At 34.6% G+C, this 14361-nt stretch overlaps 2 protein-coding genes across 5 annotated transcripts in view; both read right to left on the bottom strand.

Moving 5' to 3' along the window:
* Positions 1–1339: 1339 nt before the first annotated feature.
* On the bottom strand, positions 1340–3184 carry LOC105110667 (patellin-4-like). The gene is made up of 4 exons (XM_011005766.1): positions 2333–3184; positions 2131–2255; positions 1867–2008; positions 1340–1649 (listed from the first exon to the last, which is right to left on the bottom strand). The coding sequence occupies exons 1-4, from the start codon at positions 3182–3184 to the stop codon at positions 1371–1373; spliced, it is 1398 nt and encodes a 465-aa protein (XP_011004068.1). The 3' UTR covers positions 1340–1370.
* Positions 3185–5044: 1860 nt separating this feature from the next.
* The window catches only part of TTN8 (Structural maintenance of chromosomes (SMC) family protein), a 13971-nt gene continuing 4654 nt past the window's right edge, over positions 5045–14361 (bottom strand). For 2 of the 4 annotated variants that reach the window (XM_011005752.1, XM_011005753.1), the window contains 13 exons: positions 14332–14346; positions 13986–14110; positions 12328–12437; positions 12119–12226; positions 11893–12032; positions 11619–11708; positions 11333–11541; positions 8781–8950; positions 7975–8084; positions 7479–7855; positions 6229–6480; positions 5475–5702; positions 5045–5359 (listed from right to left, as the gene is read on the bottom strand). In XM_011005752.1, coding sequence (XP_011004054.1) covers positions 5311–5359; positions 5475–5702; positions 6229–6480; positions 7479–7855; positions 7975–8084; positions 8781–8950; positions 11333–11541; positions 11619–11708; positions 11893–12032; positions 12119–12226; positions 12328–12437; positions 13986–14110; positions 14332–14346 — 1983 coding nt within the window. In that variant the 3' untranslated portion in view covers positions 5045–5310. Of the gene's footprint in view, positions 5360–5474; positions 5703–6228; positions 6481–7478; positions 7856–7974; positions 8085–8780; positions 8951–11332; positions 11542–11618; positions 11709–11892; positions 12033–12118; positions 12227–12327; positions 12438–13985; positions 14111–14331 lie in introns of all 4 variants that reach the window. The other 2 variants (XM_011005751.1, XM_011005754.1) reach the window with 2 other exon arrangements.

Below are 14361 nucleotides of genomic sequence, written 5' to 3'. Positions count from 1 at the left end.
GCAATATTTTGGCAATAGTAAAGGCTTGATTATGGCAACAGTAGGTGAAAAATAGAGCTTGGGCTTGATAGGTCATCCAAGTTCATGGTCTAGGTTAGTTTTTTTTGTTAATTCTTTATTTTTAAATTTTTAAATTTTTTTAATATTGAGTTTTAAATTTTTTATTTAATTTTATTATTTATTATTTAATTATTTTTCATGATTTATTTCCGTATACTTGAGTTTTCATAATTTCAAATAAACATCACAACATTTTATTTATTTCTAATTTTATAAACATTTATTTTTCATATTAAATCTAATAGAATCCATGAATTAAATTATATATTTAATGGATTAAATTATGAATCTTGATTAATCAAATATATTATTGTTTTAATATTAAAAAAAAGATGTCATTTCAATTTTTTTTTAAAAATCAAACAATATCTTTACCAATCATCTAGGTTATTTATTAACCAAATAAGTTGACTAAATTACATTAAATATATATTAAGAAGTTATATAAAAAATTATTTTTAAAATTTTATTTAACAACTTAAAACTCTTAGATTGAAATAGTTATTTTACAACAATTTTTATATAATTTAATTTAAAACTTGAGTCATGTACAAAATAATCATTTTAATATTTAACTCACTATACCAAGTTGAATAATTTTCTTATATATTTAAAAAACTTTGGTACCACCCGCAGCATATCACGGGCAGTTTGCTAGTAAAGCCTAAAGGAATAAGGAGAGGAATTTGCTTCTGGGCGAATAATGTCTGAATCAGAGTTAAACAAGGTTCGGTACTTCAGCATGTATTGTGTAGTGCATGTTCATCTTCGATTCCGCATGATTGATCAGTGGATATGTATTTGGCAAGACGAAGATGCCTGGGAATACAATTTGTGCAGTGAGCAGTGACTACTGGCTGGTTAATTGCTTTCATGCTAAGTAAATTAGTTAGTCTACTTCTGTTATACAGGAAAAAGAGAAACCAAATTTAAGACGATGCATGCAGATTCTTTATATGTGTGTGTGTGTGTGTGCAGCCAGACCTTTTCTGTTTTTTTTTTTCAAGAAATGAATGTATGGATAGATCCTTATCAGAATTATGTATTTTTCATATTATATATCCAAAAATCCTACGTCTATTTATGTAGAAGGGATTAATTAGATGCAAGTTGATGTATCATTTTTTTTCATGAAACCAATGGCTAGATTCAAACATGGAACTGGATGTATCATCCTTTCCTTGTCGTCTCGACCAACCCTTGAACGCTTTCCTAGAGCATCGGATTTGTCAAATATATTTAGCTTGCAACCCAAATTTAGATAAAAATAAACGCATCAGAGAATTGGCATGACTGAATTAAACCGAAGGTTAAAGCTGTTTCTTGAAAATGATATAGGGCGGTGCGGTGGGTTTGGCTTTGGATCTGTAGTACACCCTTTTCTTCTTCAGTGTTGCATTGTCAATGGTTATTACAATCTTCCCTGGTTCGCTTATGTAAAAAGAATTCCTAACACTGTCACCCATTTTCTTCTCCTTGTCCTTCCTGAGCAGAACTTCGTATGATCCCTCGTCGTCTGGGATGAACTGTTGTTTACATGTCACCTCCCATCCAACCACAGTAAAGTCCCATACAATTGTTACCCCGGCCTAAACAGCAAAGATTGAAGAAGATTAAATCATAGGGAAATGGTTCAACAATAAAATCATAGGAGGGCTTTTTGCACATTTATGAGAGGTGAGATTTGAACCATGATTTCACAAGTTCTTACCTCACCCCTCATGAATCTCTGTGGATAAGAAAAAAACTGTTACGCAGTTAAATCTTTGAATCTTTATGTAACCTTTATACGTAGCTAATCAGTACCTCAATGACTGGAATTTGGATGCAGCTAGCTGAATTTGGTTTGACAATTAACTCTGAAGCTTTGTCCTCTGGAAAAAACTCGGTATCATTCTCTCTTTTCAGACCACCATATTTAACTGGAAGGTTTTCAGAGGATATGTACCTTGACATATGCAATCAAAGTTGGATCAAATTGTTAAAGAGACAATTAGCATACAAATAATAACAATAATAATACAACGAGCATATGTTATATATAATTTGATTAAATACAATGTTGCTCACTTTAGAAGGGTTTTTGTGACTTTTGATGGTCTAGCAAGAACAACCTTCTTTTTACCTCTCTGATGCTTGAGCCTGGATGTTAGAAAACGGGATGTGTAGTACCAAAATGGAACATTTATCAAAATCTGCAAAATGGTGGAAACATCTGATGTCAACTTAAAATATGCAGTTCTTTTGCAATGAGATGATTTACCCTTCTTACATGCTTTTGAATGAGCTCAGGGTAATTGGCTTGAATCAATGTGGAGGCCCTTTTGTGGACTGAACGGAACTCCTCCCTTTCTGGCCCTGGCGAGTGCCTGAGATCCGTAATCTGAAGTATAGAATCTGCCCCTCCAGCTTTGAAACTAAGTTGCTCGATGCTCTTCTCCATGAGTTGGATTCTTAATCTCAAAAACTTTTCGCGATTCTCTTCTGTTCCTAATACTTTCCTGTACAATTCCTTGTCCTTGAAAGCCCCGTACAAAATATAATGCACAGGCTGACCTTGTTTTCCGACGCTATTTATGTACGCAAATTTTTCAAGGCCGACATGTAAATTCTCTTCAGGAATAGCATCTATCCTGTATTCGTTCCGCCAATTTAGAGCATTGCGAAGCATCTTGAAAGCTTCGTTAACCTTAAAGTCCTTTGCTGTCAGGAATTTTAACAGCACAAGATCGGTGCTCGCATGGCCTTTACTTGGCAATAAAGGCACACCCCAAAGGCTAATCTCCCTTTGATGCTGTTTCTCCCTCTCTGATTCTCTCCTTAAGAAACTCTTTTTGGGTTTTTCTAGAAGATAATTATCAATAATTGCGCCTTCCACCATGCTCCTGAATTTGTTCAAGGCCTTTTGCTTTCTCATCTCCAATTCAATAGAAGCAGCTGTTTCTTCATTTTCTTGAACAGCTGATTGATTAAGATTTTCTATGTAGATCTCTTGATCTTGGAAGGTAACTTTTTTCCCATTACCCTCTTGCTGCCCTTTTTTAATCATCCTGTCTTCGTTGTCTTGGTGCCTCTTCTCAATTTTCTCCTCCGTTAATTGTTGTTGATATGAAGATTCAATCATCCGAAGAAATGGGCAACTACAGGGAGCTGAACCCCGAGGCCATCCAGCCGCTGGGATTCAATGAGAAGAGGACGAGAGGGGCGAAGACAGAAATTGAGCCAGAGTGGAGAAGGTAATATGAGATGTTTTTCCACTTTTCGAGGAAGACAGGTGATATATTCAGGACATCTTCGAATTAAAAGCTAGATGTTTGCTGAAGTCCAACCACTTAGGCCCGAGCCAAAATTATGCGATAGCTAACAATAGTTGCGGTTTTGGCGAGCAGGATATTTGCAAATTCATAGACAATCAATATGAATTCATAGTCAAATTCAGGACATCTTCGACTTAAAAGCTAGAGGTTTTGGGTAAATGTTGTCTAGTTTGAGACGAAGTAGTATAATGGAGGCACGTTGTGGTGGATAAGGTTATAAAACCTGTTTAAATATTTTAATTATTTTTTTTTAAATATGCTAATGAAATTAAAATGAATCAATATGATTTTCTTTTTAATTTAGTATGCATTTTGTAGTGTTTAACACCACGTGTATATTTCATGTTTAAGTTTAAATATATTATATGAATATGTTTGATTTTGAACAATTAAGAAAAAAAACACTCTATTGGCTATTTATTTAATAAAAACAATTATAATTAGAAGAGTAAATAATCGGAGGAACGTGAAAATCAATGGTAAAAAGGTACTCGATCACTTATATTAATTTTATTTAATAAAACCATAGAAAAATCACCAAACAACCATTGGCAAAATTTAATATTTTTAAAAAATAATAAATCGTGAAAAAGGAATATACTTTTTTTTCTAAGAAAGGGAGCTGGATGAAGCTATGCACGAGGCCCACGCTCTTGAACTGTACATGCGCATCCCAAGCATAAAAAAATAAAAAGAACAAAGTTGGATGACACGTCGCCGCCTGCCACTTTCAACAACTAATATTTGTTAAAAAATTGGAAATCGTTGGTTTTGAACTTCTAAACCTAATTTCTACATTATTTTTTCAACTCCAAGCATTCAGAATCATCCCAACCTCCACTAAAAACTATTTTGGAACCTCAAGCTCGAGAAACTCAAAAAAATCAATTCTCTCTTCTCTCCCTACCTCAATAACCAAACAAAATTCCTTGACCTAGTGGTGTTGGTAAGGAATTTCTTGCTTTAGCATTCAAGTTGATCTTTTCTGTATATATCTGTTATCTTAGCAATGCTTTTTACTTGTCTGTTATGCTTACAGGATATAGTAGATTCAAAAATTAGTTGTAATCCATATAAGCTACCTCTAACACTTAGAATTATCCAAAAAAAAAAACCAAACAAAATTCTATTTTAAAAGAAAAATCACTTCTCTTATTTGGAAAAACAACAGTCACCTCTTTTATTCATAGCTATGCACTCTTTTATGATCTTTAGATTTTCTTAAATAATAATTAATTTGAATCGAAAGACGTTTTCAATAAATCTTTTTTTGCGAAAGATATCAGTCATTTTCTGGAATCGATAGTTCGGTACTCGTTAAAGCCAGAATACATCTTTTCTCGAATAGAGGAGCCTCCTTCCATAGGAAATAAATTTATCAATCATTGGTTATAAATGAAATAAGACTGCATCCTAGCACCCATAAAAATTTGGTTCGGATCACAAATCTTGTTCAGCCTTTTACTGGCAGCATTATAATAGCTTTTATAATTGTGGTTTGAAAAAAATAAATTGAAGAAAAACTACAAGTTATAATTTTTTTTTATCAAGATTTTAACAACAACTTTAAATATATGATTAAGGGAAGAAAAAAAAAAAACAAACCACAGCACCACAACACAACGCACCATAGAAATAAAAAGTTGATGATACGGTGCACGTGTAAATGGCGTGGTAATAGAAATGCATGTTTCAATTCTTCGGTACGAGATTTCTCGGGACCTTGATTCACAAATCAGATTTTATATTCCATCTCTAAGGTCATCAAATACACGTCTCGGGATTTAGATGATCGGAGGAGGTGAGAAACTGGCACAACTATCACACTGCCTAGGAAGAAAGAGAACTAGCTACGCAGGTTGTAAGGTCATATCTACAAGTTTAAAGATTTGAGCCAACCAAATAAACAAGATGCTAATCTGCGACTGGATTCTCAAGATGGTCGATATACTGACAGGTCAAACGTCAGAGTTCTTGAGCAACTGCAGTAAGGGGAAAAAAACAACACTGGTGTCACAGATCAAACTTGTTGACATGCAAAACCATAACCCGATAAAGTTGCGTGAATAATGATGCTGATGATAAGATAAAGCTCACCTTCTCTCAGAGTCCCTGTAAACCCCGACCAATGCTTCAGCCTTGTCATAAAAGCTATCCTTCAGAGAGATCACGATACTCTGAAAACCACTGCCACCATCACCATCCACAATACCCCTGGTTCCTTCACATGATCTTGCTCGAATGAATCCAGCTACCTTTGCAACATTTAAATTATCCAATGCAGCATCGACTTCATCCAGTATGAAAAATGGTGAAGGCTTGTAGCTGAAACAACTCCCCGGGAAAAGGAGTAATATTAAATTATGAGAAAATGCATATCATGTGTGGATCATCCCTGATCCTCGAGTACACTTTGCTGCTTTATTTCAGAAATTTGATGCATGAGTAAATCATCAATCCACAAGAAGCACCTATAAACTAAAAGTTGCATTAAAAAATAAATAAGATCACCAAATGGAGGATTAAAAGAGAAGAAATTAAGGACCTTGTCGTGATAGGGGTAACTTGTATTAGTTCAAGGGAAAACTGCATTTTCTACCCATGCCAGTTTATATCAAGCATTCAACGCTTTTTCAGCATACCATCACACCACCTTTTGATGCTCAAAATCTATTAAAAACTAAAATCCAAGCCTGGACATTATTTACCTGGTCAACTACTTTTACACGAGGGGCCAAGAACTTGCAGTTTTACCCCAGGAACAAGAAGAGTCAAATGCAAAGGTATTAGAAACCATGCAATGTCTAACTGTTACATTTAAGAAACAGTTCACTGATCTCTAAGGACATACCTGTGGATGGAAAAGAGTAATGCCAGCGCTGCAACAGTCTTCTCCCCACCAGAGAGCTGTTCCATATCTCGAAAACGCTTTTGTGGTGGCATAGCAGTGTATTTGATACCGTGTAGAAAAGGATCATCCTCGTTTTCTAAGCTCAAATATGCCATTCCGCCCAATGGATGATTGCTGCTCTTTGTCAATTGTTTGTAAATCTTATCAATACTATTTGATATGTGGTTGAAAGCTCCCATAAACAACTCGTACCTTTGTAAACAGAAATGAAGTAAGAAGTATTGATGGTAAAATATTGGTAGCGTTACTTTGAGTTAATTAGGGCCATCAAAGTAACAAAGAAAAATATCAAGAAGCAGATGGCATTGCAAGCAGAACAAGATTGAAGATTAATAAAACACAAAACCAAAGAAACTGAAAAATACATATACAACCAAGTATATATTCAGTAATTCCACCAACTATGATTCCCATTTAATAAATCAAGCTATGCATACTAAAGAATAAAGAAGTTGAAGTCAGCCATTATCTGAAATTCTTTTTCCTCTTTACTTGTAGGAAACATGGATATGTGTATTGTATAATCGGTATGAGCATGCATTCCAGTGAATGAGTGCAAATACTCTGCCCGTGCATAAGCAATCATATGTTTTTGCATGAGTGTGAATGCTAGATATGTGTTTATGCATTTTGTCTCTGTATGCAAGTTTATGCAGTATCACCTTTCCTTTTCCACAAAACCTTTTGATGATAAAACAAACAAAAGTTCTATTATGGGAGAGAATGCAGAATGCACCACCAATAAATTCCCCAAATATTTGAATATTCTAGTTTCCTCCTTTTCTCCCCTCAAGGACTATCCTTAGGTTTCTTCTGATTAAGGGGTTTACTAAGCTAATGAGCAGCCTGTTCAAGTTCCAAGTCCAGGCAGTGCAGGGCAGGTGTTTCCCAAGAAATTCCATAAAAATAGTTGATAATTTTTATGACAAGAAATTCGGTGTAAGCACTCCAAGTCTGCTCTTTCAGATAACAATCATTAGGAAGCCAATATCAAAGATACAGTTGCCAAATTCGTAATAAAGAACTATCAAGCATTTGTTGCACTTTTTGTATAAAGATGGTAATTATTTTCCCAGATTGTGTTTACTGACCAGATTTTATTCCTTCAAACACAAGTCAGATAAAAATTTGTCCTGAATCCTGATCGTTCTTACTAAATGGCTTGCCAAAGAAAACTATGCAATTATTACCTTCTCTGCTTAACTCCATTGTAAGAATCAGCTATTTGCTTCTCCTCCTTTCTGGCTGCTTCAAACTCTTCAGTGACTACCCTCTCTCTCTCTCTCAGAGCCTCATATTGATCCAGTGCCTTCAAGTTTGGTGCGGTTTTTTCAATTTCTGATATCAAGGCATCCATCTTTTGCTTAAAATCTGCCTCAATCTTCTCTCTGACAGAAGGTCTCCTATCCTGAAGAGATCTATTTAGCTGACTAAAATCATAATCCGGCCCGGGAATTGGCGAGTCAATGTCCATAGGGTCAGAAACAGTGGGAAGGTTTATATTTTCTAATTCACACTTCTCCACTATATCCTGCTTCCAGGAAGATAGCTGTGCAATCTGTGTCTCCTGTAAAACCATCAGAAAATATGTCAGCACCAATTTGAGGGCTAGGTCATTATATCCTCCTTGCTGTTAAAAGAGAATCTTTCAGTAAGGAAAAAGTCACTAAGAAAATTTTGTAGGACCTTTGAGTTTATAAGACGGGTAAGCTTAGATAAGTTGCTTGTAACTGCAGAACCCTTCTTCGTCCATTCTCGTATCTCATTTGCGCACTCTTCTGACTTGGATTTCCACTCTATAAGATTAGGAAGATGAGAAAATTGTAAATGTGACCAAACAAAAATATCCACTTGAAGGAGAAGAAACAGCAGAAAATAAAAAACAACATTCTAAGCCAATTGGCCTCTAAAGATTCAGGAGTTAATTCTACATGATTTTCATTGACCAACATGTTCAATTAGCTGAACATGCAAATTTCACTCCAAATGAACTTGCCTTGACGGTATACAGATTGTAACAGTGAAGCTCCCTCAATTCTTAATACCCTTTAGTTCTTTTGATTAGGATAAGTTGGTAAGTATTTTTCTTCTTTTTGTTTGCCTACCATAAAACAAATTTAATATTCTACATTTTCAACAGCATCTAACTTTAAATATTATTCTATATAACTAATGAGTTTGTCACAATGAGACAAACCTAAAGGGAAGAAAAGGGAAGCAAGGTAAAAGGCAAGGTCATGGTGAATCATACTAAGATGAACGCAACCAAATACACAATGGCAACCATGTTAGCAGCCTTTTTTTCTCATCCTGGAATACAATTGAAAATCAAATTCATTCCTCAGAAATTTGCATGGGCTAGACTTGCAGATAATCTCTTCTCATAAATGAGCATCTTACAGTAGAACAAATTTGGAATGGTGGTTCTGTTACTTATAGTTTAACTCAACAAAACACTCCACTTTATATGAGAAAATAAAGAACCAAATTACCTTTCATTTCTTCCTTCCATTTATTAATCTCATCAGTAGCTTTATCAGCTGCTAATTTAATTTGGGCCTCTTTTTTCTGAACATGTTTCAAATCATTTTCTAAAGCAGTGAGAGAAGATTCTAGTTTTCTAATTCGTGATTCCATGTCCCGTTTTTGCTCATACTCCAACCTGAAAAAGAAAGAAAAAGGTTTGCAAATGACAGTTCATATGAAGATAAATGGTCAAATAGAGTAAATAATCACAGAAAGCCTCCCTTCAAATACAATCTCAACTATGCAAAGATAAAATGACTTGGCAAGTTATACATCACTGCATCAGCTCTTAGCACATCACAACAGAAGTTCAGAGGCTCATCCTTATAGTTGCATGTGTCTTCAATTATTTCAACTCAGAAAAAGGCACCGAGACACCCATAAAAGGAACCCACATCATGCAAACATCAAATTACATTTTGATCCCTAAATTTTGTGATTGTGTGATTAGGTCCTAGACAAAAAAAAATAATAGAATAATAAAAATTTTCTTTTTTGGTTTGTAGTCTTTAATATTTATGGAAGTCCTAAAATAGTTTGGTTTTTTATTTTAATTTATGAAGTGTAGAATTAACTGTTTGATTTTAAAAAATGGAACAAGAATTCAATTTTTTTTCTGTTAATTTTGCCAATCTATCAATACTTAATCATAATCAAATTCTTAAAAAGAAAAATAAAGAAAGAAAGAATTAGGCACATGTATTTTGGATCTCTTATTCATTCAATCAATTTTGTCTTAAGCCCATTTGGTTAAATATATTTACAATTGATCAATTTCAATTCAAATTTATATATGATTTGGTACTTTTCATGTTTGAAACATTTTTTTATTAGATTGGACTTGGAGGTTTTTGCCTAAACTTGAGACTAAAGTTAAACATCTAAATATATAAAAGAAAAAATTCATATATTGTTCAATCTCTCATGAACACCAAAAATAATATTAACAATAATAAAATTCAGAATAATTTTGTAAAAAATTAAATATTTTGGAACTTTCTTGTAATACTGATATTGTCTTTAGGAATTTTTTGCATTTGTTGTAAATAGGATTATTTCATATAAATTGTTAAATTTGGGGATTCAGAGCTTAGAGCTAAAGTGAAATTATAGGAAAAGGACAATTAGCAAAAAGATTCTAGTCCAATGGCTCATATATTTCACCAGTTTGCAGGACTTAATCGTGGCACTGTATTATAGCCCTATCAACTAAATGTTGCATAATGTATAGCTTACAAGGTATGTTCTTAAACTAAGAGCACTAACTTCCTTCTCCACCATATATTCACTCCTTTTTTCTTTTTTGTTCTTAAACTAAGAGCACTCACTTCCTTCTCCACCATATATTCACTCCTTTTTTTTCATTTTTTGCAGATGAATAAAGAAGCTTTATTAAGGATGAAGAACAAAAAGAAAATAAAAGAAAAGGATCCTCCAAACTGCAAAGTTAAACCAGCTACCACTAGTCTCTCTACCTCCCTCTATTCCTTCTTTTGACAGCCCAATTTCTTCCTAGCACCAGAGTTAAGCATTTTTATCACACCCAAGTGAACAAATACACACAGCAAATGTTAGATGTGCTTATGCTAATACAGTTACTGGAAGAAGACTGATGAAGTATTCAGAAGCTCCAGTGAAGTGAAATTAACAGGATTAGATTCAGAAACCTCAGTGAAGTAAATCGACAGGCCTGTTAGGATTGGATGATTATGGTAACTCTTAGAAGCATTTGAAGAAGATTAATGTATGTTTCCTATCTGTCTTTGCAACCATTAATGGCATTGGTTTTTACACTTGAAAGTAACAATATTTAACTTGTCATTCAACAGGAAAAGAAAGTCTGTATCCAATACATCTAAGTCGACATATTTTCCAACAACAAAAAACCTTTGAAATATTGGTGGAGCCTTTGATGCCACAAATTCTGTACCCCTGTTGTTCTAAAGAGGAAAACAAGAATCTCCCACTTGCATGCATTTCTGTTGCAGATAACAAAATACAAAACCAGACCATGCCCTTTGATGAGGGGAAGGTATGATAAATCATCATTGTAGCTTCCAGAATTTAGAGAAGGGTTTAATAAAACTACACAGAAATCTTAGGCATTGAAGCCAGGAAGAAGTCCTAGACCTGCTATTTTGTTAAAACAGTTAACAAGACCGACAGTTCCCTACCATCAGCATCAAGATCAATCACGTGATGAACTTGCAATTTGTATGGATGAAGCCTCAACGGAAAATTGATGGCCATAGCAGCTATGGTGGGAGTATAAAGACCAATGAAAACAACTACACGATAGACCAGACTAGATTACAGGTGCTGAAACTGTAGGTTTACAGGCAATTGAAGTTTCTTATTTTCCCAGAGACTGAAAATCATTTGTGATTGCCAGGGAAATGGGTGTTAGTCATATTTTCCACGGAAACTACAGCCAACAATTCATACATGCAAAAAATGAAAGCATTCCACAAGACACAAATATAGATAAAATATGGTAGCGGGAGAAAAGATAACATACTGGTACTTCAGCTTTGCTAGCTGGTTACTCAAGCTTAACCTTTCTTCAGCCATGTGTTGTGCAGCCTTAACATGGTTTTCTTCATATTCACGAATATTTTCCACCCCAACATCCTCACTAAATTTTCTATATATTCGGTCAACAATGTCATTGATTCTCTTCTCCAGCTTCCTAATTTCAGTGGCCCTCTTTTCGACAGTTTCTTTTAACTGGAAGCAATATATTTAACTGTTTTAAAATGTCTAGGTGAAGATAGATATACACATGGTCATGATTGAAAATTCACCTTACGAAGTTCAGGGTTTATACGGTCAATTTCTTCTTTAATAATCCGCTTCTCCTTTTTCATGTTTGCAAGTTTGTCCTCGATACTTTTCTGCAACAAAATCAGCAGAAGTGAGAACAGAGTCGACTCAGTGGAAGCACAAAAGTTGCTACAAAGGGGAAACACATTTGAGTGGTAACCAATCAAGTATTCCCAAAACCATTTAAAACTGACTAGAAGTTTTATCTGTATACAAAGAGAAATGAAGTTAAACAATCTTAGTCAGGACAATTACCTTCTCAATCTCTGCATACTGAATCTTTTTTTCAAGCCCACTCATTTTTCCTGATGCTTCAGACTCCTTTAAATGCATCTCCCTGATTGACCCAAGCTCCTCCAACTCAGACTCAAGTTGTTCTTTCTTCTTTTTCAGGCCTACAGAATACCAACATTAGTCTTGCAGCAGATAAGGAGAAAGAGTAATACAGAGCAGAACTATGATTCAAATCAGGTGTTTTGACCTTCAATCTTTTTATCATCCCACTGTTTTGACTTTGCTTCCATTCCACCACTGGTGCCACCAGTCATTGTGCCAGACTTTGTGAGCAGGATCCCATCTACTGTTACAACTGATGCAAGCACAAATAACTTCAGATTTTAAATTATATAGAAAACAAAGAGAACTAAAGATACCAATCATTTGTAGCAAAAACTGGTATTGAATAATTACCTCTAAACCTCTCCCCAGTCCAGCTAAGAACCTTGGCTTCATCAAGTTCATCACACACTAGAGTATTTCCAACAGCAAAAAGAATTGCCTTCTCCAGGACAGGATCAAATGTGCAATTGTTAAGTCAAAATCATGGAATTTGATTTGATTTGATTTTTTGTTTCTTCTTTTAATTCTTTCGACTGCAATTAACAGCGCTCTTGAATATCTATTGACCAGCACATTAATTATTCTTAATTAAAAAACAAAAGGTTGAGAGCAACACAAAAGCAAAGAAGAGAAATCTATAGTACAGATAAAGCTCAAAATAAGAGAGCAGATCTACTCATCTCTTGCTACAATACCCCAGAACTTAGTTAACAAAACTGAAAACAGATATTGAGATGAAAGGCAGAATGGCAGCTTCCAAGTCAATGCAACAAATATTTGAGAATATTTAAGCAGAAAGTGATTTGATTTGAAACACATTCCTGAGTTTGGCTATTCGTAACCTCATCACCATCATGCAGAGGAACGGCAGGACACTTACTTGAGGTGGATCTGAGATTCACAACACATGCCATTACCATTAAATTTATGACTACAAAAGTTCCTTGAGGTTCGCCAATTATTTAGACAATCAAAATTGCTACCAAACCCTACAAATTCACCAATTGCATAACACTCACTACAGGACATGTCTCAGCTATGAAAAAGAGGTTTTAGGAAAAGAGAAAATTGCTGGAAGAAAAGGTCTCACAAATTTTAGCCACCTAGACCTAAAAGCATCAATCCAACATAAAGTTCTGGCAATGGCATTCTCGGAAAAAAAAGAAGCTAAGAGATATCCTCTATCATGACACGAAATATACAGCTAGAGGAGGACCTTATGCACCTCCTAACCTTAAAACAGCCGTTAGTGTTCACCAGAAAGATGGCCCACTAAGATGTTCAAGAGATCAGTTCAGCTTAAAGAAACATTACTGGTTCTTTCTTGTTAGCACACCCTTTTTCCTTAGGAGTATGCTAGCCCCACAGTATGTCAACAAACTCACTATTGTCATTGTAGTTTGACAGTAAAACCTAGACATAGCCATAAACAAACACGCCAAACTCCATCAAAAGATTAAAATAGGGTCCATATTGGCCAGCTAGAAACTCCTAAAGTGTAACAGAAACAGCCAAGAATTATCAACAGACATCAAACAGACAGGCAAATCGAATAAGAAATATCTGCTGCAACAAATCCATAAAATTATCAAATTGGTAAAAACCACCAGTGATTCATGCAGTCCCAACAGCATTCATTTCTTAAACTTGATACAGAAAAAGAAAATAAAAAACAATAACCTCTTTTTCATTAAATTCTACAAGAGAAAAAAGATCAAACAAGGGAACTAAGTTATTCACATGCAATCCATGAGTGACTGATTACGCAACATCAAATACCATATCGTTCATTCTCCAAAAAAAAATTACCATTATTCATGCATGTTGCCATCAAACAAATAAAAACATAGAATCCATATGAAGAAATGGTGAAAAGGAAACAAATGTATCACACATAAAAAAAAAATTAATAGTTCAATAACAAACACTCATTCAAAAAGTTGATGTCAAAAGCATGAAATGCATCGTAATCATGATTTTGGCTGATAACAAACTTTTTCAAAGGATATTGGATCACATCAAAGACCAGCTTTGCAGTACCACCTAAGGTACGCAACCTTTCAATTACTGGCTTTACACGAACTGATTGAAGGGGTATAAATGTCTGAGGAGGAAGCCTTTGGTCTTTCAAATACTGCAGAAACCAAAATGAATGAATTGTTGTATTACTTTCAGACAAACTACAGTTCTCAACGAACTTCATCACAATTACATCTAGAAATCAAGAGACCAATAACAGAACTTCAGTAACAGCATAGATGAAATAATGAAGGAATGAAATGTGCAGATATTAATAACCAGAATTACAAAACATGCTAGAGAAAAAAATAGTAACTCAGCAGATAAAATGAGTACCTTGATGCACTCTTTTCCCGTGTTTTCATC

Source organism: Populus euphratica, unplaced genomic scaffold, assembly GCF_000495115.2.
Source record: "Populus euphratica unplaced genomic scaffold, PopEup_1.0 scaffold255.1, whole genome shotgun sequence".
NCBI classification, from domain to species: domain Eukaryota; kingdom Viridiplantae; phylum Streptophyta; class Magnoliopsida; order Malpighiales; family Salicaceae; genus Populus; species Populus euphratica.
Note: the sequence above shows the minus strand (reverse complement) of the source record. Positions and strands in the feature narration are given on the sequence as shown.

Coding starts and splice junctions, on each gene's coding strand:
- LOC105110667 (XM_011005766.1), bottom strand. CDS start 3,184: ATGATTGAATCTTCATATCAACAACAATTAACGGAGGAGAAAATTGAG. Junction 2,256..2,332: donor CTGAGCTCATTCAAAAGCAT/GTAAGAAGGGTA, acceptor ACCATTTTGCAG/ATTTTGATAAATGTTCCATT. Junction 2,009..2,130: donor GTCACAAAAACCCTTCTAAA/GTGAGCAACATT, acceptor GCATATGTCAAG/GTACATATCCTCTGAAAACC.